Genomic DNA, 25,892 nt, shown 5'->3' on the forward strand with positions numbered 1-25,892 from the left:
TTTTTTATCTTTATGTTGACCTGTGATCTGAACTATTTTATATTTACTGTTTTCCTCTTGATATTTCTCTCTTTGGAGGTGTGATGCTGTCCTGTGCTGCTGTGATCACCCTTTCCCCTATGGTTGCTTTGCCTTTCCCAAAGAGAACAGAGACTGCATAGAGACTACAGAGTACAACTGCATAACGACTGATCTACACTACAGGCCCTGTATAGAGACTGATCTACACTACAGGCCCTGTATAGAGACTGACCTACACTACAGGCCCTGTATAGAGACTGATGTACACTACAGGCCCTGAATAGAGACTGGTCTACATTACAGGCCCTGCATAGAGACTGATCTACACTACAGGCCCTGAATAGAGACTGATCTACACTACAGGCCCTGTATAGAGACTGATGTACACTACAGGTCCTGCATAGAGACTGATCTACACTGCAGGCCCTGCATAGAGACTGATCTACACTACAGGCCCTGAATAGAGACTGATCTACACTGCAGGCCCTGCATAGAGACTGATCTACACTACAGGCCCTGCATAGAGACTGATCTACACTACAGGTCCTGCATAGAGACTGATCTGATGCTTGTGACAATTACAGGTTGCTGTGTGTTTTTATAATTATTATTAAATATAAAAAATATAATATAAATATAATAAAATATTTCAAATCCAATCGTCTGCTCCAGACTGTCTGAGACGGCCTGTGTATATTGGTTTTATCAGTTCCATTTGAATTTCTGCCATCTATTTATTAATTTTGCTTTTCTAAATGGATGAGGTCACCGCTCCACATGAGGTATCATAAGCAGTTCAGCAGATCTCCAGAACTGGATGTACTCAAACTGATCCTGAGCACGTTTGATCACTGCTTTTTCGTGTGTTCAGCGCACGTTGTGTTTGTCTGGGCGCGAGCACCACGTTGAACATGCGCAGCGTTGCGTCTGTGCATTTAATGACTGTAGGCCAGAGGTCCTCAATCTTATCCAGAAAGGGCCGGTGTGGGTGCAGGCTTTTGTTCCAGCCAAGCAGTAACACACCTGATTCTACTAATCAAGGTCCTTAGCAAAGACTACTCTAGTGGTTGATTAGTAGAATCAGGTGTGTAACTGCTCAGTTGGAACAAAAGCCTGCACCCACACCGGCCCTTTCTGGATAAGATTGAGGACCCCTGCTGTAGGCTCTCTCGAGCTGTGTGCAGCGCCTGAGCACCAGACTGAACATGCGCAGCGTTGCGTCTGTGCATTTAATGACTGTAGGCTCTCTCAAGCTCCGTGCAGCGCGCACTGCGGCGCTGTCCATCCTCGTGGTGCTGAAAACGGGCAGGCAGGCTCTCCGGACTCTTAACACTGCCTAATGTCCCCCAGCATCGAACGGATCCTCAGTATTTATGCGCATTAGAATATATTAGACTGCATAATCAGCCGTGGCCTGTGTCAAAGTAATAGGTAATGAACTCGCTGTTTAATTGGCTTGTAATGTGTTCCTTTTTACACAAGTGTTGCGTTTGAAATGCCATTGAAGCTTCCACTCCTTAAAGTCAGCTGAACTAATGCCGTGCAAAGGTCAGCCCTTCTGAATGTGCAACCCTTCTGAATGTGCAGAGGCATCAATTGTAAAGCGCTTTGGATAAAAGCGCTATATAAATGCAGTCCGTTTACCGTTTACCGTTAATAATCACTGAAAGTCCTCAACAGCGTACCAGTACACAGCATAGTGATTAACATCCACCGCATTCACTCTAACCATGCAGGGAGTCTGACCTGTTTGCACCTGGGATTTCTGGTATTGGGGATGAGGCCAGTTATCAGGGCATTATGGGTAGACTATTGAACATATGAATGGAGTCATTTTCTTTGGGCTGTTCTGCAGTCTGTTCTGCAGTCCTGCAGTCTGCACAGACCACACCGTGTTCACAAGAGAAAACCTCACAGACCACACAGTATGTGTAAAAAAAAGCAGGAGAGAGAGAGGTGGGCGGGGGTGTGAAAGCAGGAGAGAGAGAAAGAGAGAGAGAGGATGTGTGAAAGAAGGAGAGAGATTTATACTTTTTATTTTTATTTTACCTGCAGCTGACCTACTTAAAGAGTCTCCAGGGCTTTAAGCTGTATTATGTAAATAATTTAAAATAGAATGTGTTTATTTTAGAACACTCAGGAATTCATAATGATATTAGTGATGTACTGCACAAATGCTTCAGAATGCAAGCAAACCCAACTTCACTTTCACGTCTACTCACACACACACAAACAAGCTCACATACACACATACATTCTCTCACAAGCACACACACACACACACTCACTCACACACACAATTACACATGCACACATACATTCTCTCACAAGCACACACACACTCACTCACTCACTCACTCACACTCACACTTACACATACACACACACACACACACACACACTCACTCACACACACTTACACATACACACACACACTCACTCTCACACACACACACACACACACACACTTACACATACACACATACATTCTCTCACAAGCACACACACACACACACTTACACATGCACACATACATTCTCTCACAAGCACACACAGGCACACACACAAACACACACACACACTCTCACAGGCACTCAGTTGGCGCTTAAATACGGTGTTTGATGAGATCCTGTTTCTCACACACAGCTTCTAGTTTCTTTGAATTGAATCCTTCTTCCATGCACAATATGTGGCTGTTGTCATTACAGCTATTCCCCAGTCTCATCTCAATAACCAAGAGCTGAAGTCAAATCCGACAGGCTCACTCACACAGGAGGTGGTGTTCTGCAGAGTTCTGCACTGTTCTGCAGTGTTATGCAGTCTGAAGAGATGTGTCATCAGACCATGGCAGAAGATAGGAAATGACCGAGTGGTTCATAGAGGAACAGGGAGTTAGTTCCACCACTGGGGAGTTCGGATGGAAAAGCTCTGTGGTTGGGACGAGCGAGCACCCTTCACCTGGATGGTAGGGTGTGCGAGTCGCCCTGCTGCAGCAGAGTGGAGTGGTCGAGCTGGTTAGCATGCAGGAGATTACTGTGTGTGTGTTAGTGTGTGTGAGTCAAGTCAAGAACATCCAGTATACCCTTCAATTAAAGCAAACTGAAATTCAAACTCATATTCCTCAGATAAGTCGGTGTACATTTAATTTCAAATCCAGTGTGCTGGAGTACAGAGACAAAACAACAAAACTCCTGTCACTCTCCAAATATGTACGGACTGCACTGTACGTGATTTTGTGTGTGTGTGCGTCTAGTGTACATATGTGTGTGTGTGTGTGTGTGTGTATCTTCAGTATGTGTGTGTGTGTGTGTATCTACAGTATATATACTGTGTGTGTGTGTGTGTGTGTGTGTTTCTACAGTATATATACTGTGTGTGTGTGTGTGTGTGTGTGTATCTACAGTATATATACTGTGTGTGTGGGTGTGTGGGTGTGTGAGTGTGTGAGATTATAATTCTGTTGATGTGTGCCACATGCCTCTACATGCACATACAATATATGCTCATGCATTAGTAAATGTGTCCAGGTTAGGGTTAGGGTTAGGGTTAGGGTTAGGGTTAGGGTTAGGGTGTCCGGGAGGAGAAAGTGTCACAGTCCCGCTGATCAGTGCTCCAGGGTGGCACAATTATGGGTGCCTTACATGAAATATTAAAAATACAAAACCTGATTGCTTGTGTGTGTGTGTGTGTGTGCTGGTGTCTGTGCGTGTCTGTGTGTGTGCGTGTGCTAGCATTCTTTAGAAGTGCATTTCTATTTAATTTCTCGCTTGAAGTGTTTTCTTTTGCACAGACAATATAAACATCTGTGATTTCTATTCTTCACCTGTCTGTTTTTCCTGTTTCTATTGTTTCCTTGAAATTTTAGAGGTATGTTTTCCATAGTTAATTAAGTTTCCATGGTTTCATTTCAAATGTGTCTGCTTGATAGATGATCTTATAATGAAACCACCATAGTTAGCACTGCATACCCTGTTTACATTTAAGGCTGAGGAACCAGAAAGCTGCTTTTCTGTCAGGAAAGCATCACATGCTGTGACCTCACAGTCTGGCTTGGAAAGAGTCACATGCTACGGTCACACTTACAACCCAAATGGCCCCGTTTGATACGGCCATAAAGGTTATGGGCCTGAGGCAGCACCTATAGGCTATCTGTGAACAGTCATTTGACCAGGCCCCTCCCCCTGGCAGAGGCCACACAAGGACTTGTTTATTCCCCTGTCAATAAAACTCCTTCACAACCGTAGGCAGGGTCTGGGTGTGTAATGCACTGTATGTATGATGTGAACGTGAGGCCTGTGTATGATAGGGACATGCCTAATATGCAGAAATGCCTGAGTATTCAATACACGTGCTCGCACACAGGCACACACACAGACACACACACGCTTGCACACAGGCACATGCACACACATACACACACGCTCGCTCACAGGCACACGCACAGACACACACACATGCACAAACACACACACACACACGCTCGCACACAGGCACATACACACGCAGGCACACACACATGCACTCATGCACGTGCACACATGCACACATGCGATCGCACGTGCACACATGCACACATACACACGCCCGTGCATGTGCACACATGCACACACACACACTCACATGCATGCATGCACGCGCACACACTCACACATACACATGCTCACACACACACACACACTCACACACTCACACACACACGCTCCCACGTGGGCCCACACACACATACACACACACACACACACACACACACAAACGCACGCACATGCACACACACACACACACACACACACACACACATACGCACACACACACACACACACACACACACACACAAACGCACACACACACACACACACACACACACACACACAAACGTACACACAGACACAGTACTGCAGTGGCAGGCAGATCACTGGGCTTTACGGCTTCATTAGTGAACAGTGAATAGTGAACTCAATCGTGTCTGTGTCCCAAACTAGTATTTAGTGGACAAAAAAGATCTAGAAAGGCCTTTTATATACTTTATAATCTGCATTAAAAAAAAGAAACTTAATATTTTCATGTGCAGAAGAACGTCCCAGTTGAGAAGTACTACTCAGAATTCTGAGGGGTGGAGCTGTGTTACGGACAGCTGAGGCAGCCAATGAGCAGAGTCTGGTGGGAGGACTCTGGCACAGTCTTTTGTTCTGTGCTAGCAGTGAGGTCACCTCTGAGTTCCTCAGACTGCGCGTATTGCTTGGCAACCGTTACTGGGCAACAGGCCAGCGGTCCTGCTGGCAGAGCTCAGTGACTGGTGTAATCACATGATTCACTGTGTGGAGTGACTGGTGTAATCACATGACTCGCTGTGCTATGTACATGCTCCCGGTCATTAGTATCAGAGGTCAGAGGTCAGAGAGGTCGACCACAGTCAGGTGTGTCTTTGGTTAAGTGTGCCCAAAGTCTCAATGGCCTTGACACTGATTAACCACAGGGGGGCGCTCTGCTGTAACTACCAGCTGCAGCAGCCCGACTGAGCGCTGAGCTGTCAGTCACTGGCTGGGCGTGGTCACAGAAAGCCAGATCTGCACCTAAACCCCGGGGGCGGAACTCCGGCAGCCGTTAGTGGGACAGATGGAGTTTCACAGGGCTTCTTCTTCTTCACTTCCCTTCCCCGTGATGGCTCCCTGTGTTTTTATCTGCCAGTTTCTATCGCAGGGCTCTGTTAACACTCCCAGTCTCAGACAGCTGGCTTCACATTTTAAGAAAAAGGGAAGAGGTGCAGGTTGATTTTAATTTTTCTAATTCACACTGTCTGCCACACGGTTATGGTCATTTGTGCTCTCTGTTCAGGGTGCTCTGAGCTGGAGGGCTGGAGGGACCTGCCTGGGGAAAGCAGACACTCCTCCTGCTGTATGTGCTTTTCCCACCGTATTCAGACTGGGAGCAGCAGAGGAGGTTACAGGTACAGGTGGGATCACAGTACAGAAAGGCAGGGAATTGAGCCCCTGGATTCAGTTTGAGTCTGAGCGGCCCTGCAGACTGGGTCTGAGCCACCCTGCAGACTGGGTCTGAGCCGCCCTGCAGACTGGGTCTGAGCCGCCCTGCAGACTGGGTCTGAGCCGCCCTGCAGACTGGATCCAAACAGAGCCTGTCTGAGTCTTTCTTTAGGAGGGGGTCTGCAAAATGAGTCATTTCACAGGCCCCTCCCCCACACAGGCTGATGGTCCTCTGTGCTATTGATCCATGACATCAGTGTTGTCTGTGCAGTGACTGCCCTGCATTGTTGTTGGTACGGGCCAGCATTCTTTCAGAAAGGTCATGTGATGAGATTGTGGCGGTCCATCCTGCTCCATCTGAAATGCAGCAGCACGGTTCTGCTTCGGTCCCGTTACCATAAGAAGCCCTTCCATTGGGGGAATGTGCACCTGGTGGCGCTGGACTGAAGGTGCCATTATTCTGCCCTGGGCCTGGGCCTGCCACCCGTAACACTGGCAACCCCCCTAATGCCTTCACCAGCTCCAGATCAGCCCCAGATCAGCTTCAGATCAGCCCCAGATCAGCTCCAGATCAGCTTCAGATCAGCCCCAGATCAGCTCCAGATCAGCTCCAGAGATCATAAAACAGCTAGCGCTGCATGTAGGCAGGCAGCTCAAATGTAACGTGAAGAATGTAATCACTGTAATAAATACGGTGTAATGAAGACTTCAGTGTGTTGAGAATTGGGAGGGTAATGGCAGGGTATTGATGAATATTTAATGATGATAAGTGTAGCAGACACTGACATCATAGCTGACTCCCAGGAAACAAAGACTGAATTTCCAGGTTACTGCAATACTGCACTGCACATCAGTTCCAGCCTGCAAACTGTGATCAGCCCTGACAGGGCGCTCATAACGGCCTGAACTGGGCTTGCATTGATGGACAGGCTGCTGCAGCGAATGGACACTCATTCTGCCAGCATAGCAGCAGCACACCAGACAATTCCGCCGGAATATATATTTCAACAATTGTTTTTTAAATGTGCATGCATTTTCATTATATATTCATTTTGGCAGTCATTACTTACATTGATTAAAATGTGTAATGAAATATAAACATTAAGACATTGTCTCCCAAACCTTTATGTGTATGCTGTGAAATATTTTTTTTAAATAAATTAACAGTAAAATGTCAACAGTAAACTCCTGGATAACTGAAATGCAGTATTTTGCTTAAGAATATTGGGAGCTGAGAAACTCTGATACTGCTCAGTGGTCAAAAGTCCTTTTTATGGCACATTACTGTTTAGGGGATTGTGTTATCAGCGTAATCTATGTGTCAGCTTTGCATTACCTTTAACTTGAAATATCTTGGTAACCGGCTCGTGGAAGTGACGTGTTATCTGTAGCACATTGAACTGAAACTCACACCATCCTTGTCAAGGTGTCACCCTCTTTATTTGCAAAATGTTTAATGTGGGGATTACACAGAGGACAATGTCAACTTCCAACTTGTTTTATTTTTATAAACTAGCAATTAATAAGGAATTAGAGCAAAAGAGTTCAGACCTTACTTTGTTGTAGGAAAATATATGTCCTTGTATAATTTCTACAGCAGAATGCTGTGTTGCACACTGTTGAAATGCATTGAATTAGTCTACTCTAGTGTGATTCCTCTTTACAGTAAATTACAGGCAGAACTAAAACAGTATCTTACTGTAAGGGCTGATGTTTTTAATTATAACGCTGATGTTCTCCACCTCTCTGTCTCCCTGGATAAGTGCTGATGCTGAGTGATTGTAATATAATATAATGTAAGCCAGTCTCCAGCAGATTACTGTAATTTCTCTTTTTGTTAGTGTATTATTCAGAGCATATACTGTCCAGTAAAATGTGCTGCAGCTGTCCTCTGCACCAGTCGATGCTGTCCACCTCCTGTTCCTCGTCCTCTTCCCCCACATTCGGTGAATTTAATGCAAATCTGAATTTACAAGAATTTGTACAGTGCAGGCAGCAGTTTCCATTGAACAGTCTAATACATCTAAAATGGTGGCATGAAGTAAACCTCGCGCTCAGATATACCGCGAGCCCTTCTACTCTCCCTCCGTCTTTTCCCTTTGTTCTGTTCGCATTTTTACGTGCTTTCCTGTATAAATGACTGTTATAAGTGACTGTTATATTTTGTTAGATGTTCAACCTGCATGCGCATTTTTAACGATATTATTTCTAAACTCAGTTATGATTTAAAAATTTCAGTGTGACAGGTGGTGAATTTTTCACCACCTCCATTGCATATTCACCACCGAGCGCACCCGCCGGGTTCGCGAGAGTTACTTATCCCGTGTCAAGGCTATTTATCCCGGGTCAGTGTGCTTAAATGATGATGATGAGGAGGAGTTGTGCCGTGTTGTGCTGCGCGGGGCGAACTTGGGGGGAGGAGGAATATGGAGAGCAGACCAAGTCTCTCCGCCGGATACTGCGGCAATCTTTGGAGATGATTATTCGGGCTGTCACTCTTTAGGCGCGTGAGGAGCGAGACCTGGCAGCCAGCGATCTCTCCTTGACAACCGGGAGGGTTATGTCTGCCAACACCCCACATTTCATAAATAGTGCGGGAAGGTGGAGCCCTTACGTTGTGGGCGCGTGTGTCCGCCGCAACAGCGACTGAACGAAGGAAAATGCCACCCTGAGATTCAAATTTGAACAAAGGAAGCTGGCGATAACCCTCGCGCTTTTGTGCTGTAACCGACGGAGTGAAGATGAGACGCGATTCAGAATGTCTCTTCCTGATTATTGTCAAGAACATGCTGTAATGACACATTTCGGCTGATCAGAAATGGGGGAGGGGGTGGTGCTCATTTCTGGGGCGCGCCGCTGCTTAAAGGAAAGTGATAATGAGATTTTTCTGAACATTTTACCGTTTCTACTGTGAAAAGGAAGCGATAAAACGTTAAGTCTATGTTTAAGCGATTTGTCGAGTTGTTATAATAAAAGGCCACATATATCTATACACACGTACCGTGACCGCAAGTAAAAACGAAAGCTACTTCGATTGTAGGGCAGCTTTCGGTTGCTCTACATTAAGTCACTGTTCTTTTTTCGGAGGTGCTGAAATGCAGAGCCGTCTGTGAACAAGCCGCCCCTCCCCCACAGCACAGCACACCATCGCGCGCAGCAGCAGAATAGTAGGACGAGAGAGAGAGATACGCGGCACCAGCGGCAGGGAAACACACCCGTCAACCGCGCGCCGAAGAAAAAAAAAATCAGTAGAGACAAAGGAGAAGGGGAAATGGATGTGTGGAAGCAGTGTCCGTTTAAAACAGAAATGAAATGGAAGTGCTGGTCGCCGTGTACATAACAGGGTAAGGTGTAAAGTGTATTTTAATGTGGTGGCGCGAGGCAAGGTACTGCAAGCTGAAAAGACGGAAAGCTGTTTTAGTCCGTCTGCGATGGCTCGTGCAGGGGGATGTAGCAGCATACAGAAGAATGTGCCTCTTTCCTTTTTGATATATTTATTTTTTAGTGGCCTTGCGTCTGCACAGGTTCGATATTCTGTTACTGAGGAATTGGAACACGGAACTGTCGTTGGAGATATCGTGCAGGATTTGGGGTTAGATATTCGAAAGCTACCCGCCCGAAACATAAGGATAATCTATACAAGCGCGACGCGATATTTCGATATCAACCCTAAAAATGGGAAACTGACTGTTAATGAAAGAATCGACAGGGAGACGCTTTGCGATTTAAGCGCCACCTGCTATTTGAATCTGGAGGTCGTGGCTGAGAACCCGTCGGAAGTGTACAATGTGGAGGTGCAGGTACTCGACGCGAATGACAATGCGCCGCAGTTCCCCAGAGACGAATATCAACTGGAAATATCAGAATCGGCTTTGCCTGGGTCGCGCTTTCCTATCGAGAGCCCGCAGGATCAGGACCTGGGGTCTAATTCCGTCCGGCTGTACCAGCTGAGCCCAAACGACCACTTCGCGCTGGACTCCAACAAGCCCTCCCTGAACAGCAGACCGATTGAGCTCGTGCTTAAAAATTCTCTGGATCGCGAGAAGGCGGCTTCCCACCAGCTGAGTCTCGCCGCGGCAGATGGCGGCACTCCCGCCAGAACAGGTACTGCAAAAATATACATTCGGGTCTTGGATTCAAACGACAACGTGCCAGTGTTTGACAGTTCTGTGTACAAAGTGAAATTGTTAGAAAACTCTCCTAAGGACACGCTGGTGATTAAGCTGAATGCCACTGATCTGGATGAGGGTTCGAACGGACAGGTGATCTACTCGTTCAGCAGCTACACCCCGGAGAGGGTGCGCCAGGTGTTCAGCATGGACCCCGCCACCGGCCAGATCCGCGTGCGGAGCCAGGTGGACTACGAGGAGACCAGCTCCTACGAGATGTACGTGCAGGCCATGGACAAGGGGGCGGGGGCGGTGGCAGTGCACTGCAAGGTGGTGGTGGAGGTGGTGGACGTGAACGACAACGTGCCTGAGATCGTCCTGTCCTCGCTGTCCAGCCCGGTGCGGGAGGACGCGCGCGCCGACACGGTGGTGGCCCTGATCAGCGTGACGGATCGCGACTCCGGCCCCAACAAGCAGGTGAGCCTGGAGATCCCCCCGGGCCTGCCCTTCAAGGTCAAGTCCTTCAGGAACTACTACACGCTGGTGACCTCCGCCTTCCTGGACCGCGAGACCACCGCCGCCTACAACGTGACGCTCAGCGCCACCGACTCAGGGACCCCGCCCCTCTCCTCCCAGAAGACCATCCAGGTGGACGTGGCGGACGTGAATGACAACCCGCCGCGCTTCGAGCAGACGTCCTACACGGTGTACGTGGCGGAGAACAACGCGCCGGGCGCCTCCCTGTGCACGCTGCGCGCTCAAGACGCCGACGTCAACGAGAACGCCCGCGTCACCTACACCGTGCTCAACGACAACAACCACGGCGTTCCCGTCACCGCCTATGTGTCGGTGCGGGCGGACTCGGGCGAGGCCTACGCCCTGCGCTCCTTCGACTACGAGACGCTGCGCGAGTTCCACTTCCAGGTGAAGGCGCAGGACGGCGGGGTGCCGCCGCTGAGCCGCGTGGCCACCGTCTACCTGTACGTGACGGACCAGAACGACCACGCCCCCGAGATCTCGCACCCGCCCAGCAACAGCTCGCGCAGCCCGGAGACGGTGCTGAAGAACGCGGAGGCGGGGCAGCTGGTCACCAAGGTGCTGGCGTACGACGCGGACGCCGGGCGCAACGCCTGGCTGCTGTTTGCGCTGGAGCACGCCACCGACCCCGACCTCTTCAAGGTGCACGAGCACACCGGCGAGATCCGCACCACCCGCAAGATCGTGGAGGACAACTCCACCTTCTTCAGCCTGACGGTGCTTGTGCGGGACAGCGGGCGGCCCGCCCTGTCCGCCTCCGTCACCGTCAACGTGGCCGTGATGGAGGTCCCGCCCAAGGTAGCGCCCGACCCGCGCAAGATCGTCCGGCCGCACGGCACGCTGCTCTTCTCCAGCGTCACGCTCTACCTGATCGTGGCGCTCAGCGCCACCACCTTCGTCTTCCTGCTGACGGTGATGGTGCTGGCCGTGGTGCGCTGCCACGCCTACTGCGCCCAGGCGGGCACCTGCTGCCCGTGCTGCGTGTGGCAGAAGGCCGGGGGCACGGGGGGCGGGGCCAGCGGCCAGCAGACCAGTAATAACGTGGTGCTGCGGCGGGACCTGAAGGTGGAGCCGCACTACATCGAGGTGCGGGGCAATGGCTCCCTCACCAAGACCTACTGCTACAAGACCTGCCTGACCGCCACCTCCGGCAGCGACACCTTCATGTTCTACAACACGGGCTGCCCCCCCGGCGCCACCATGGGCTCCGAGCGCTTCTTCACCGGCCAGAGTGGCCAGATGTTTGTACGCCGCCTAAGCATGCCCGACGCCGCGCTGCAGGTGTGTCTGCGTCTGCGCGTCTGCGTCTGCGCGTCTGCGTCTGCGTGTCTGCATCTGCGTCTGCGCGTCTGCGTCTGCGTGTCTGCGTCTGCGCGTCTGCGCCTGCGTGTCTGCGTCTGCGTCTGTGTGTCTGCGCGTCTGCGCCTGCGTGTCTGCGTCTGCGTCTGTGTGTCTGCGCGTCTGCACCTGCGTCCGTGTGTCTGCGTGTCTGGGTCTGCGTCTGTGTGTCTGCGTCCGTGTGTCTGCGTCTGTGTGTCTGCGTGTCTGCGTCTGCGTCCATGTGTCTGTTTCTGCGTCTGTGGGTCTGTGTCTGTGTGTCTGAGTCTGTGGGTCTGCGTCTGCGTCCGTGTGTCTGCGTCTGCGTCCGTGTGTCTGTGTCTGTGTGTCTGCGTCCGTGTGTCTGTTCACCTCCTCCTTCGCCTCGCTCATCAGCAGCTGTTTCACCGTCTTTGTGTCCAAATGAAAGAAAAAAGATTAAAAAGATTAATTCTGTGTAAGTGCTCATTTTCAGAGCTGAATGGGTCGGCTTTATGGTGCTTTTTGGCTTTTATCAGAAATGCTCAATAACTCAATGTGCTGCACTCAGTGAGAGTGAGGCTCTCTCTCACACGTTCTGTGAAAGAAGGACCAGGCTGCAGTTTGCAGGTTCTGCAGTTTGCAGGTTCTGTGAGAGAGAGACCAGGCTGCAGTTTGCAGGTTCTGCAGTTTGCAGGTTCTGTGTGAGAGAGACCAGGCTGCAGTTTGCAGGTTCTGTGAGAGAGAGACCAGGCTGCAGTTTGCAGGTTCTGTGAGAGAGAGACCAGGCTGCAGTTTGCAGGTTCTGCAGTTTGCAGGTTTTGTGAGAGAGAGACCAGGCTGCAGTTTGCAGGTTCTGTGAGAGAGAGACCAGGCTGCAGTTTGCAGGTTCTGTGAGAGAGAGACCAGGCTGCAGTTTGCAGGTTCTGTGAGAGAGAGACCAGGCTGCAGTTTGCAGGTTCTGTGAGAGAGAGACCAGGCTGCAGTTTGCATATGGCGTGTGTGCATGTGTGTGTGTGTGTGTGCGTGCATGCATGTGTGCGTGTGTGTGCATGTGTGTGTGCATGCATGTGTGCGTGTGTGTGTGTGTGTGTGTGTATGCATGTGTGTGTGTATGCGCGTGTGTGTGTGCATGCGTGCATGCATGTGTGTGTGTGTGTGTGTGGTGTGCTTGTGTGTGTGTGCGTGTGTGTGTGTGTGCATGTGGGTGTGTGTGCGCGTGTGTGTGTGCATGCGTGCATGCATGTGTGTGTGTGTGTGTGGTGTGCTTGTGTGTGTGTGTTTGCACCACAGGTGAGGGTCAATGTTGCTGAATTTGTAACTCAGTGAGCACGGCATGGTGTTATGAACATGCTCTTTGTTTGCTGATGGAGCTGAGCTGGCTTAGGTCTGCTGTCCCTGCCCTCTGGTGTGATCGTCCGCTGGTGTTTGAGCATGTGAATGGCCGCTGTACAAGCAGGTCTGCAAATCAGTGCCCCAGCTAGTCAGTGCATCAGTTCAGTAATCATTTTTCAAACCACACGTGCACAATTTAGGAGTTTCTCTCTGCACTGGTCATGAATCATCATTAGAACCTCTGTGTATTTGGGCAGAATGGGAGCATCTGTAACTATATGTGTGTGGCTATACGTGTGTAACTATCCATGCGTATCTATGCATTACATTGGTAAATATCTACTTAGGATGTGTGGCAGCTTGAAAATGATTTGTCTGTAGGTATAAATCAGTCTGCTTGTGTTTGTGATTTCAGAAAATAGCTTTGAGCTTGATTGTATCCAGAAGTTTTAGTGTGTAAGGTGTAGGAGCTCAGGTAGCTGGTCTGTAAGGTGTAGCAGCCCAGGTAGCTGGTCTGTAAGGTGTAGCAGCTCAGGTAGCTGGTCTGTAAGGTGTAGCAGCTCAGGTAGCTGGTCTGTAAGGCGTAGCAGCCCAGGTAGCTGGTCTGTAAGGTGTAGCAGCTCAGGTAGCTGGTCTGTAAGGTGTAGCAGCTCAGGTAGCTGGTCTGTAAGGTCTAGTAGCTCAGGTAGCTGGTCTGTAAGGTGTAGCAGCTCAGGTAGCTGGTCTGTAAGGTGTAGTAGCTCAGGTAGCTGGTCTGTAAGGTGTAGCAGCTCGGGTAGCTGGTCTGTAAGGTCTAGTAGCTCAGGTAGCTGGTCTGTAAGGTGTAGTAGTTCAGGTAGCTGGTCTGTAAGGTCTAGTAGCTCAGGTAGCTGGTCTGTAAGGTCTAGTAGCTCAGGTAGCTTGTCTGTAAGGTGTAGTAGTTCAGGTAGCTGGTCTGTAAGGTGTAGCAGCTCAGGTAGCTGGTCTGTAAGGTGTAGCAGCCCGTGTAGCTTGTCTGTAAGGTGTAGAAGCTCAGGTAGCTTGTCTGTAAGGTGTAGAAGCTCAGGTAGCTGGTCTGTAAGGTGTAGCAGCTCAGGTAGCTTGTCTGTAAGGTGTAGTAGCTCAGGTAGCTGGTCTGTAAGGTGTAGCAGCTCAGGTAGCTGGTCTGTAAGGTGTAGTAGCTCAGGTAGCTGGTCTGTAAGGTGTAGTAGCTCATACAGATTGTTTTTTAATTCAGTGACATCCCTAACGATAAGTTGTACTTGCATAACTTCTTCACAGTAATGACATATAGAGGTATCAGTACAGAATTTAAATACCTGACTAAAATTTCATGTATTGCTGCTATGTAATAAAAAATGTAAATAATATATAAAAAACCAAAGACAGGAATTATTTCAATAAAGCAAAATGTTATTTTAAAATGATGAAAAATGTGTACTGACAATTGTATTGATGAAACAGTGAAAGAAATGTAGTGACAATCATGCAGCTCCGAGAGAGCCAGTCATGTCCTCCCTAAATCCATCACAAGGTGCAAGGTGCAGGTGTTTTTACCCAGAATGCTCAGCCATTTGGATGAGGACTGAACCCGTGTGTGAAAATGGTCGTCCATGTTACCGTGAGTAACACATGGTGCAGAAAGCAAAGATCACCTCCTCTTCCTCCTTTTCTTACACGTGGTCTCCACACTGCTCCTTCCCACTCTTACACTGGTTCTCAGACAGGAAGTGCACCTCTCTTACACTGGTTCCCAGACAGGAAGTGCACCACTCTTACACTGGTTCCCAGACAGGAAGTGCATCATCATTAATTCTCAACACCATCCCTAGCCCTTCTTTATCTGTATGAATTTCAAACTAATTTTTTCTCTCCCTCCCTCCCTCTCTCACTCCCTCCCTCTCTCCCTCTCTTGCTCCCTCTCTCCGCCTCTCTCCCTCTCTTGGTCCATCCCTCTCTCCCCCTCTCTCTTTCTCCCTCTCTCTCTCTCCCTCACCCTCTCTCTCTTCCTCTCCTGCTCCCTCCCTCCCTTCCTCTCCCTCTCCCTCCCTCCCTCTCTTCCTCTCTCGCTTCCTCCCTCTGTCTCCCTCTCCCTCTCTCCCTCCCTCTCTCCCTCTCTCTCCCTCCCTCCCTCCCTCTCCCTCTCTCTCCCTCCCTCCCTCTCTCCCTCTCCTGCAGCCAAAGGCTCCTAATGCAGACTGGCGGTACTCAGCCTCTCTTCGGGCGGGAATGCAGAGGTCAGCACTTCCATCTCCTTCTGGATCATGCAGCACGGTGCAGCATATAACTGATCTCCTGCCCTGTGCCTTCAGTATTACTGCAGAGCAGCATAGCATTAGCATCAGCATTAGCCCATCTCCTGCCCTGTTCCTTCAGTATTACTGCAGAGCAGCATAGCATTAGCATCAGCATTAGCCCATCTCCTGCCCTGTTCCTTCAGTGTTACTGCAGAGCAGCATAGCATTAGCATCAGCATCAGCCCATCTCCTGCCCTGTGCCTTCAGTATTACTGCAGAGTAGCATTAGCATTAGCCCATCTCCTACCCTGTTCCTTCAGTATTACTGTAAAGTAGCATTAGCATTAGCCCATCTCCTACCCTGTTCCTTCAGTATTACTGTAAAGTAGCATTAGCATTAGCCCATCTCCTGCCCTGCTCCTTCATTATTACTGCAGAGCAGAGTAGCATTAGCCATCTCCTGCCCTGTTCCTTCATTATTACTGCAGAGCAGCATAGCATTAGCCCATTGCCTGCTCTAGTCCTTCAGTATTACTGCAGAGCATTGTAGCAGTAGCATTAGCCTATCGCCTGCCCTGTTCTTTCAGTATTACTCCAGAGCAGTGTAGCATTAGCATTAGCCCATTGCCTGCCCTCTTCCTTCAGTATTACTGCAGTGCAGCGTAGCATTAGCCCATCGCCTGCCCTGTTCCTTCAGTATTACTGCAAAGTAACATTAGCATTAGCCCATCTCCTGCCCTGCTCCTTCATTATTACTGCAGAGCAGTGTAGCATTAGCATTAGCCCATCTCCTGCCCTGTTTCTTCAATATTGCTGCAGAGCAGCATAGCATTAGCATTAGCCCATCTCCTGCCCTGCGCCTTCATAATCACTGCAGAGCAGCATAGCATTAGCATTAGCCCACCTCTTACCCTGTTTCTTCAGGATTACTGCAGAGCAGAGTAGCATTAGCATTAGCCCATCTCCTACCCTGTTCCTTCATTATTACTGCAGAGCAGCATAGCATTAGCATTAGCCCACCTCCTGCCCTGTTTCTTCAGGATTACTGCAGAGCAGAGTAGCATTAGCATTAGCCCATCTCCTACCCTGTTCCTTCATTATTACTGCAGAGCAGCATAGCATTAGCATTAGCCCATCTCCAGCCCTTTTCCTTCAGTATTACTGTAGAGCAACGTAGCATTAGCATTAGCCCATCTCCAGCCCTGCTCCTTCATTATTACTGCAGCACAGCGTAGCATTATCATCAGCATTAGCCCAACTCCTGCCCTGTTTCTTCAGTGTTACTGCAGAGCAGCATAGCATTAGCATTAGCCCATATCCTGCCCTGTTTCTTCAGTATTACTGCAGAGTAGCATTAGCATTAGCCCATCTCCTACCCTGTTTCTTCAGTATTACTGCAGAGTAGCATTAGCATTAGCCCATCTCCTACCCTGTTCCTTCATTATTACTGCAGAGCAGCATAGCATTAGCATTAGCCCATCTCCAGCCCTGTTCCTTCAGTATTACTGCAGAGCAACTTAGCATTAGCATTAGCCCATCTCCAGTCCTGCTCCTTCATTATTACTGCAGAGCAACGTAGCATTAGCATTAGCCCAACTCCTACCCCGTTCCTTCATTATTACTGCAGAGCAGCATAGCATTAGCATTAGCCCATCTCCGACCCTGCTCCTTCATTATTACTGCAGAGCAGCGTAGCATTAACATTGGGTGTGTAATGTGTGTAATGACTGGGTAATGAGCTTATAACCTGTGTGTGTAATGCATGTGTGTAATATGTGCAATGATTGTGTAATGAATGTGTAGTGAGTGTATAACCTGTGTCTGGGTGTGTAATGTGTGTACTGACTGTAATGAGTGTATAACCTGTGCGTGGGTATGTAATGTGTGTAATGATTGTGTAATGAGTGTATAACCTGTGCGTGGGTGTGTAATGTGTGTAATGATTGTGTAATGAGTGTATAACCTGTGCGTGGGTGTGTAATGTGTGTAATGATTGTGTAATGAGTGTATAACCTGTGCGTGGGTGTGTAATGTGTGTAATGATTGTGTAATGAGTGTATAACCTGTGCGTGGGTGTGTAATGTGTGTAATGATTGTGTAATGAGTGTATAACCTGTGCGTGGGTGTGTAATGTGTGTAATGATTGTGTAATGAGTGTATAACCTGTGCGTGGGTGTGTAATGTGTGTAATGATTGTGTAATGAGTGTATAACCTGTGCGTGGGTGTGTAATGTGTGTAATGATTGTGTAATGAATGTGTAATCTGTGTTACCTGTGTGTGTAACGCATGTGTGGGTTTGTTGCAGCTCGGTGCACATGGAGGAGTCATCAGTGATGCAGGGAGCTCAGGGTGTTCTGGTGCAGAACTGGCCCACCGTGTCCAGCGCAGCTGGAGGTAAGCTTACCTGCTGACATGCCCTTACCTGTTGACACATCCTTACCTACTGACACACCCTTACCTGCTGACATGCCCTTACCTGCTGACACACCCTCACCTCATGACACACCCTTACCTGCTGACATACCCTTAGCTGCTGACACACCCCTACCTGCTGACACACCCTTAGCTGCTTACCTGGCTACGTGTCCCTAGGTGGGGACATACCTCATTTGCTTTTATATGGATCTGGCAAAGCAGTGTTGACATGGAGCAGGCAGACACCCATCAAGCCAGGCCGGGACCTGAGGTCCATTAAAGAGGCTGTTCTCTGGCTGATCCTGCAGCCTGGAGCCTGAGGTCCATTAGTACATTAGTTTTAATATATTTAGTTATTGTTACTATTAATATCAGTGTGTTGTCAGCTATGGTTATTTTGTGCTTTGGCAGTATGTAAAATCACATTCAATTTTAGAGAGAAAGAGGAAGATTAGAATAGAGAGGAGAATTCAGCAGAGAATGGAGAGAGAGAAAGAGAGAGATTAGAATAGAGAGGAGAATTCAGCAGAGAATGGTGGCGAGAGAAAGAGAGAGATTAGAATAGAGAGGAGAATTCAGCAGAGAATGGAGAGAGAGAAAGAGAGAGATTAGAATAGAGAGGAGAATTCAGCAGAGAATGGAGAGAGAGAAAGAGAGAGGTTAGAATAGAGAGGAGAATTCAGCAGAGAATGGAGAGAGAGAAAGAGAGAGATTAGAATAGAGAGGAGAATTCAGCAGAGAATGGAGAGAGAAAGAGAGAGATTAGAATAGAGAGGAGAATTCAGCAGAGAATGGAGAGAGAAAGAGAGAGATTAGAATAGAGAGGAGAATTCAGCAGAGAATGGAGAGAGAAAGAGAGAGATTAGAATAGAGAGGAGAATTCAGCAGAGAATGGAGAGAGAGAAAGAGAGAGATTAGAATAGAGAGGAGAATTCAGCAGAGAATGGAGAGAGAGAAAGAGAGAGTTTGGCACGCCCCTGTGGCTGCGTTGTTGCTATGGGAACACTGTGTGACTTGTTTCCAGGGAAACGCTGTGTGGCTCTGATAACTAGCTGCAGCATTGCCTGGGTGTGGGTGAGGAGCACTGGTGGATGCAGTTTCCATGACAACCATTCATACCCTGCTCAGACTGTGGAAAGAGAGAGAGTGGGGGTGACCTATATGTGGGCATTGGGTACTCGCTGAAGGACATGGATTTAATTTTAGATTTTGTGTGTGGATTCTCTGTAGGCAGGGTGATTGCAGATTTAAGGGGTTGGGCTTCAGGTGTTAAATCTCTGCCAGCAGGGTTTATATTTAAAGGGTTAGGCTTCAGGTGTTGATTCTCTGTCAGCACGGTTTAGATTTAAGGGGTTAGGCTTCAGGTGTCGATTCTCTGCAGGCAGGGTGATTGCAGATTTAAGGGGTTAGGCTTCAGGTGTCGATTCTCTGCAGGCAGGGTGATTGCATATTTAAGGGGTTAAGCTTCAGGTGTCAATTCTCTGCCAGCAGGGTTTAGATTTAAGGGGTTAGGCTTCAGGTGTCAATTCTCTGCCAGCAGGGTTTAGATTTAAGGGGTTAGGCTTCAGGTGTCAATTCTCTGCCAGCAGGGTTTAGATTTAAGAGGTTAGGCTTCAGGTGTCAATTCTCTGCCAGCAGGGTTTAGATTTAAGGGGTTACGCTTCAGATGTTGATTAAACAGAATCAGTAGTGAGATGGTGTCTGTGAGCTAAACAGGGTCAGTAGTGAGACACAGTGTCTGTGAGCTAAACAGGGTCAGTAGTGAGACACAGTGTCTGTGAGCTAAATAGGGTCAGTAGTGAGACGGTGTCTGTGAGGTAAACAGGGTCAGTAGTGAGACACAGTGTCTGTGAGCTAAATAGGGTCAGTAGTGAGACGGTGTCTGTGAGCTAAACAGGGTCAGTAGTGAGACACAGTGTCTGTGAGCTAAACAGGGTCAGTAGCGAGACACAGTGTCTGTGAACTAAACAGGGTCAGTAGCGAGAGACGGTGTCTGTGAGTTAAACAGGGTCAGTAGTGAGATGGTGTCTGTGAGCTAAACAGGGTCAGTAGTGAGACACAGTGTCTGTGAGCTAAACAGGGTCAGTAGCGAGACACAGTGTCTGTGAGCTAAACAGGGTCAGTAGTGAGACACAGTGTCTGTGAGCTAAACAGGGTCAGTAGTGAGACACAATGTCTGTGAGCTAATCAGGGTCAGTAGTGAGACACAGTGTCTGTGAGCTAAACAGGGTCAGTAGTGAGACGGTGTCTGTGAGCTAAACAGGGTCAGTAGTGAGACACAGTGTCTGTGAGCTAAACAGGGTCAGTAGTGAGACACAGTGTCTGTGAGCTAAACAGGGTCAATAGTGAGACACAGTGTCTGTGAGCTAAAGCTATATCATTCCTCACAGGACGCAGGCTAACTGCATGTACATGTGCTCAGCTCTTAGTGTTCTAGAGCAGCCTTCCTCCCTCCTGGTGTCACACAGCGCCAGCATGCGCACACTGTCTATAAATAGCACAGCCTGCCACACCCCCAACTGCACAGAACAGGATCTCCATCGGCACAGAACAGGATCTCCATCTGCACAGAACAGAACCTCCAACTGCAACACAGAACAGAACCTCCAAGTGCAGCACAAAACATGACTTTACATTACATTTATTTAGCAGACACATTTATCCAAAGCAATGTACAAAAGTGTTTATCAAGGTCATTGGAACAACTACAAAACACAGGTTTGATAAGGTACAATACTAATTTTGTACAGTTATTCATAGCCACAGCTGTATGTGAAACTCACCGTGTGTGGGGTGTGTCCCTGTAAAAATCTAGTGTGCTAGATATCCTTACTGAGACAGTCTCCTAGCTACATGAACATATTCTGAAACCCAGCAGAAACAAGTTTAAGCATTTACATTTTTACATACACGATTCAAGTGTATTTGATGACAAAAATATGTTTCAGTGAAAATACTTTTAAAAATATTATTTCATTTTGATTGAATGTCCCGTGTAGTGTGGGTTCCAGCCTAGCAGAATAGAGATTGTTGAGATTAAGACCATATTGACGCATGGTTTGCTATGAGTGACCCCCTTGTGCTCTTTAACAGCAGGGCTGTCAGATTGTGGATCCATCAGGAAGATCCATTATTCAGAGCTCTAAACGGGTCTCACCCTGCATACACCCCACTGCGCATGCTGTGCTCTGACTGTGCTCTGAAACTGTGCTTACAGACTGCTCTGAAACTGTGCTTTCAGACTGTGCTCTGATACTATGCTTACAGACTGTGTTCTGAAACTGCGCTTACAGACTGTGTTCTGAAATTGTGCTTTCAGACTGTACTCTGAAACTGTGCTTACAGACTGTGCTCTGAAACTGTGCTTACAAACTGTGCTCTGAAACTGTACTTTCAGACTATACTCTGAAACTGCACTTACAGACTGTGCTCTGAAACTGTGCTTACTAACTGTTCCACCTAGGAAAGCCAATCAACACTCAGGTAAGAGGGAATATCAGGATCACAGACTGGTGACCCCATGGTGCTCACCTGGTCACAGACAGGTGATCACTGAGTGGGCTTGTTGGCTGGTTTGTTGTCAGTTTTCTGTTTACTTTTGTTTTTACATGACAGGGTCTCTCTCTTCCTCCCTCTCTCTCTCCCTCCTTCTCTCCCTCCCTCTCTCTCTCTCTCCCTCCTTCTCTCCCTCCCTCTCTCTCTCTCTCCCTCCCTCCCTCTCTCTCTCTCACTCTCCCTCCCTCTCTCTCTCTCCCTCCCTCCCTCTCTCTCTCTCCCTCCCTCTCTCTCTCCCTCCCTCTCTCTCTCCCCCTCCCTCTCTCTCCCTCCCTCCCTCTCTTTCCCTCCCTCCCTCTCCCTCTCTCGCTCTCTCTCTCTCTCTCTCTCTCTCTCACTGTCCCTCCCGCTCTCTCTCTCTCTTGCTCTCTCTCTCTCTCTCACTGTCCCTCCCGCTGTCTCTCTCTCTCCCTCTCTCTCTCTCTTTCTTTCTCTCTCTCTCTGTGTCTCTGCCCTGTAGATGCTGAGGGGGGTGAGGTGTCGCCCCCTGTAGGTGCGGGGATGAACAGTAACAGCTGGCACTACCGTTACGGGCCGGGCCCAGGGTACCCGCCACAGGCCCTGAAGCCGGGCGAGGTTCCGGAAGCCTTCATCATCCCCGGGTCCCCCGCCATCATCTCCATTCGGCAGGACCAGGGCGGGCCCGACGACAAGAGCGACTTCATCACCTTCGGGAAGAAGGAGGAGGCCAAGAAGAAGAAGAAGAAGAAGAAGGGAAAGGAAAAGAAAGAGAAGGGAAAGGATGGGGAGGAGGAATAACACATGCATCTACTTCACACCCCACACTGCTCTGACCTGGAGCTGCTATCCCCTTCCACACCACAAGGGGAGCCATAGCTCCAAAAACACAAACATTACAGTGCATACACACACACACACACACACACACACACACTCACATTTCTCTCTTTCTCTCACACACATACACACACACATACCCGTACACACTCACAACCCCAATCTCGTCAGTCACGTGGTTCTGAAGAACCTATATTCTCACACCAATTCTGAGACTTAAAGATACAAAAGAAAAACGGTTGAACAGAAGCAGGAAACAGACTCTCTCTCTGTCTTACACACACACAGGTAAAGACAGGGTGGTCCCTGATAATGGGGTGTGTAACCCACCTGTACGGGACTGTATGTAAAGTGTAACGCCTGGAATGATGCTGCTCTCGTCTGTTTATTTACGTTCACCCCGAATCCCTCGCTTCTGTTCTGAATATTTGATAGTTGTGCGTAATACCTCCCTCTGACCAGAGAGATTGGTAGTACAGAGAGATTGCCATTCACCTGTATACACCTCTCTCTCTCTCTCTCTCTCTCTCTCTCTCTCTCTCTCTCTGTATTTACCCATTGAGCCGGTAAGGTAAGGGGTCGACTGTTTTAGCCTAATCATGGCACCTGTGCTGAAGGGCATTAGTGAGGCGCCCCCTAGGGAGGAGAGGGGCATGGCGTGGTAAGGCTGTAGAGAACAGGGCCCGCTATGACTGCTAATGACCAGCAGGATACTGAGCCATGCCTACTCACAGGCCTGTGGGTTAGAGGAGAGCACAGTAACGTCCACTCCCAAAATGGCTGACACCCTCCTGCCCACTCACAGGCCTGTGGGTTAGAGAAGAGGACAGTAATATCCACTCCCAAAATGGCTGACACCTTCCTGCCACTCACAGGCCTGTGGGTTAGAGGAGAGGACAGTAATATCCACTCCCAAAATGGCTGACACCTTCCTGCCACTCACAGGCCTGTGGGTTAGAGGAGAGGACAGTAATATCCACTCCCAAAATGGCTGACACCCTCCTGCCCACTCACAGGCCTGTGGGTTAGAGGAGAGGACAGTAATATCCACTCTCAAAATGGCTGACACCTTCCTGCCACTCACAGGCCTGTGGGTTAGAGGAGAGGACAGTAATATCCACTCCCAAATGGCTGACACCTTCCTGCCCCTCACAGATGTCACATTTTTGTATTCCTCACGTGAACATGGGTGCTCTGGAGAAGAGTGTCTCCTAAGTGATTGTAATGTACTGTAGTGACTGCTGGTGAAAAGAGAGAGAACGGGGGGGGGGGGGGGGGGGGCGCGTACCTTGTGAATATTGCGTCTTAACTTACACTTAAACATTTTAAATAGTGAAAGGGGGGCTGATTTGAGGGTGAGCTGCCTGGCGCTATCCGTGATGCTTTATTTGATAACATGCTGAAGACAGGAGCGTGTAAATGTATTTAACTGTGCGGTCTCATAGCTGCAGAGGCACAGCACTACTGGCATTCCACAGCACATGCCCAGCTCTCCGCCCCCTCCTCTGCCCTCTGTGCTGACCAATCAGAGAGGAGAGGAGTGATGTCACCGCTGCTGTTGGTTTGGCTCCGCCCCCTGTGGTCTAGTGCTGTCAGATCGGACTGACTGTTTGCATGTTATAATCAGAAGATACAGAAACAATATATAGAGATTATGTATATATAGATAGTTATGTTCATGATTTTATCTTTCATTAATCACACATTCAGAGACATAAACATTGTCTCTGCTGTCCAACATCTTTCACACCCACAGGAGCTTCTGCTGTCCTCCTGTTGACGTTAACTTTGACTAACCTTCTACATATATGTACAACTATAGTGTTATGCTCTCAAATGCAATTTTACTTTTTTATTTGATGACTTCATGACTTTTGAGAATTAATAAGAAACATGTTTTTGTTAAGCTTTGAAATGATGATCTTAATACCATTGTAATGTGAAACTGAACAATGTATGCGCTTAATGAGAAAATATCTTTCCCTCCCCCATTTGAAAAAAAGGAAAAAGAACCAAAAAAATTCAAAGAAGGAAAAAGCAAAAAAAAAGAAAAGGTGTGTGTCTGCCTGTGCTGTGAACGCTGTGTGGTGTCCGCTGTGGTCAGCTGACCGCGGCTCAGCAGGGCTCTGACCTGCTCATCTGTGTCCTGCTCACTTCGTGATTTTTAATTTACTTTGATTATGGATACTGGTAATGTGCTGTTTATAAATCACCAATAAACTTTTCTTTCTTAAATATGTGAAGGAACAGTTGCCTGTGGCTTGTGATGTGTACATGCATGCATACAGTACACACACACGATCACAAGCACATGCACAGACATGCACACACATGTACAGACATACACAGGTACACGCTCACATACAGATCTGCACACACACGCTCACACACACACACACACGCTCACACACACAGGTATTTCTCTGTCACTGCATTGTGAAGATTGTTTCCATGACTACTGGCCTCACTTTGAGGTGAAGGGCAACCATATCAGTGTAAGTGATCTAATGTACAGCCCTGTGGGAGCAGGGGGACTCATGTGGGTGATACACAGTTCTGTGGGGGCAGGGGGACTCATATGGGTGATACACAGTTCTGTGGGGGCAGGGGACTCATATGAGTGATGCACAGCAGTGTAGGATTAATTGAGCATATTTAGCAGTAGACACATTCTGCGCAATACTGAAAAATGCTTCACCCATCCCCTTGAGTGAGAGAGAGAGAAAGACAAAGGGAGGGAGAGGAAGAGTGATTTTTTAAACTTTTGTTTTTGATTTAACAATTAACAAAAAAATCTACAAATCAATAATGTTCTGCGAAACCAAGCAAAAACGTTAAAATATGATGCAGATACTACACATAATATTCAATCAGACAAATGGACAAATCTCTGAGGCATTTTCCACGAATTAATTTTCATCTGCGCTGTTATACGCTTTTTGTTCCCGGGGCCATGAATTAATGCTTCTGGACTCGAATTCCCATAATGCAGTCGCACCTGCCTCTGGGCCTCTCAGAGCTGTGCATAACGTTTCCACAGTGCAGGTAACGTGAGATTGAAGTCCATGGACTCTGCTAGTGCGCACCATCTCCTGGACATGAGTGAGAACTTCTCGAACTTGCACAGCAGTGATAACAAATAAATAATTTAGCCTGCATTTACGATGAGACTTTTTACTCTGCCTCGGTGACGTTGGGCTTCTGTTGGGCTCTCTTATAATGTGTTTTAATTGGCTTCCCATCCATCAGTTTCTCATGTTCAAAACCATTCATGCTGTGGGAGGGGTTCTAGACGCTCGAACAACCTGATTCAACTTACTGGTAATTAACAGACGCCATGGAAGGTGCTGCGCTGTGCTGGTATGCGAATGTATGGCAACTTTCTCCGCTGTTAATTCGACAATATATCATTGCTTTTAGACCCGTAAACGACAGACCTCAGCGATTACAAAAGACGTGTGGAGGTAAGCATGACTAGCGAACTAGTTCGTCAAATGCTACGAGATTCTTAGCGATAAGCAGTTGAGTGTAGTAAAACAGGTTGCTGTGACTGGTGTTTCTTCAACGTTAACTGAACAGTTGCGCGGGCTCCAACCCGAGCTAAGAATGTTGCTGAATTAGTCTCTTCCTA

At 48.3% G+C, this 25,892-nt stretch overlaps 1 protein-coding gene across 28 annotated transcripts in view; it reads left to right on the forward strand.

Moving 5' to 3' along the window:
• The window catches only part of LOC118235436 (protocadherin alpha-C2-like), an 80,972-nt gene extending 56,464 nt beyond the window's left edge, over window positions 1-24,508 (forward strand). For 14 of the 28 annotated variants that reach the window (XM_035432757.1, XM_035432756.1, XM_035432761.1 and 11 more), the window contains 3 exons: window positions 15,434-15,492; window positions 17,799-17,887; window positions 21,924-24,508. In XM_035432757.1, coding sequence (XP_035288648.1) covers window positions 15,434-15,492; window positions 17,799-17,887; window positions 21,924-22,222 — 447 coding nt within the window. In that variant the 3' untranslated portion in view covers window positions 22,223-24,508. Of the gene's footprint in view, window positions 1-78; window positions 941-8,229; window positions 11,927-15,433; window positions 15,530-17,798; window positions 17,888-21,923 lie in introns of those variants that run through there. The other 14 variants (XM_035432771.1, XM_035432772.1, XM_035432765.1 and 11 more) reach the window with 8 other exon arrangements.
• The last annotated feature ends 1,384 nt before the right edge of the window (window positions 24,509-25,892 follow it).

The sequence above is a fragment of the Anguilla anguilla genome, chromosome 9 (genome assembly GCF_013347855.1).
Source record: "Anguilla anguilla isolate fAngAng1 chromosome 9, fAngAng1.pri, whole genome shotgun sequence".
NCBI lineage: Eukaryota > Metazoa > Chordata > Actinopteri > Anguilliformes > Anguillidae > Anguilla > Anguilla anguilla.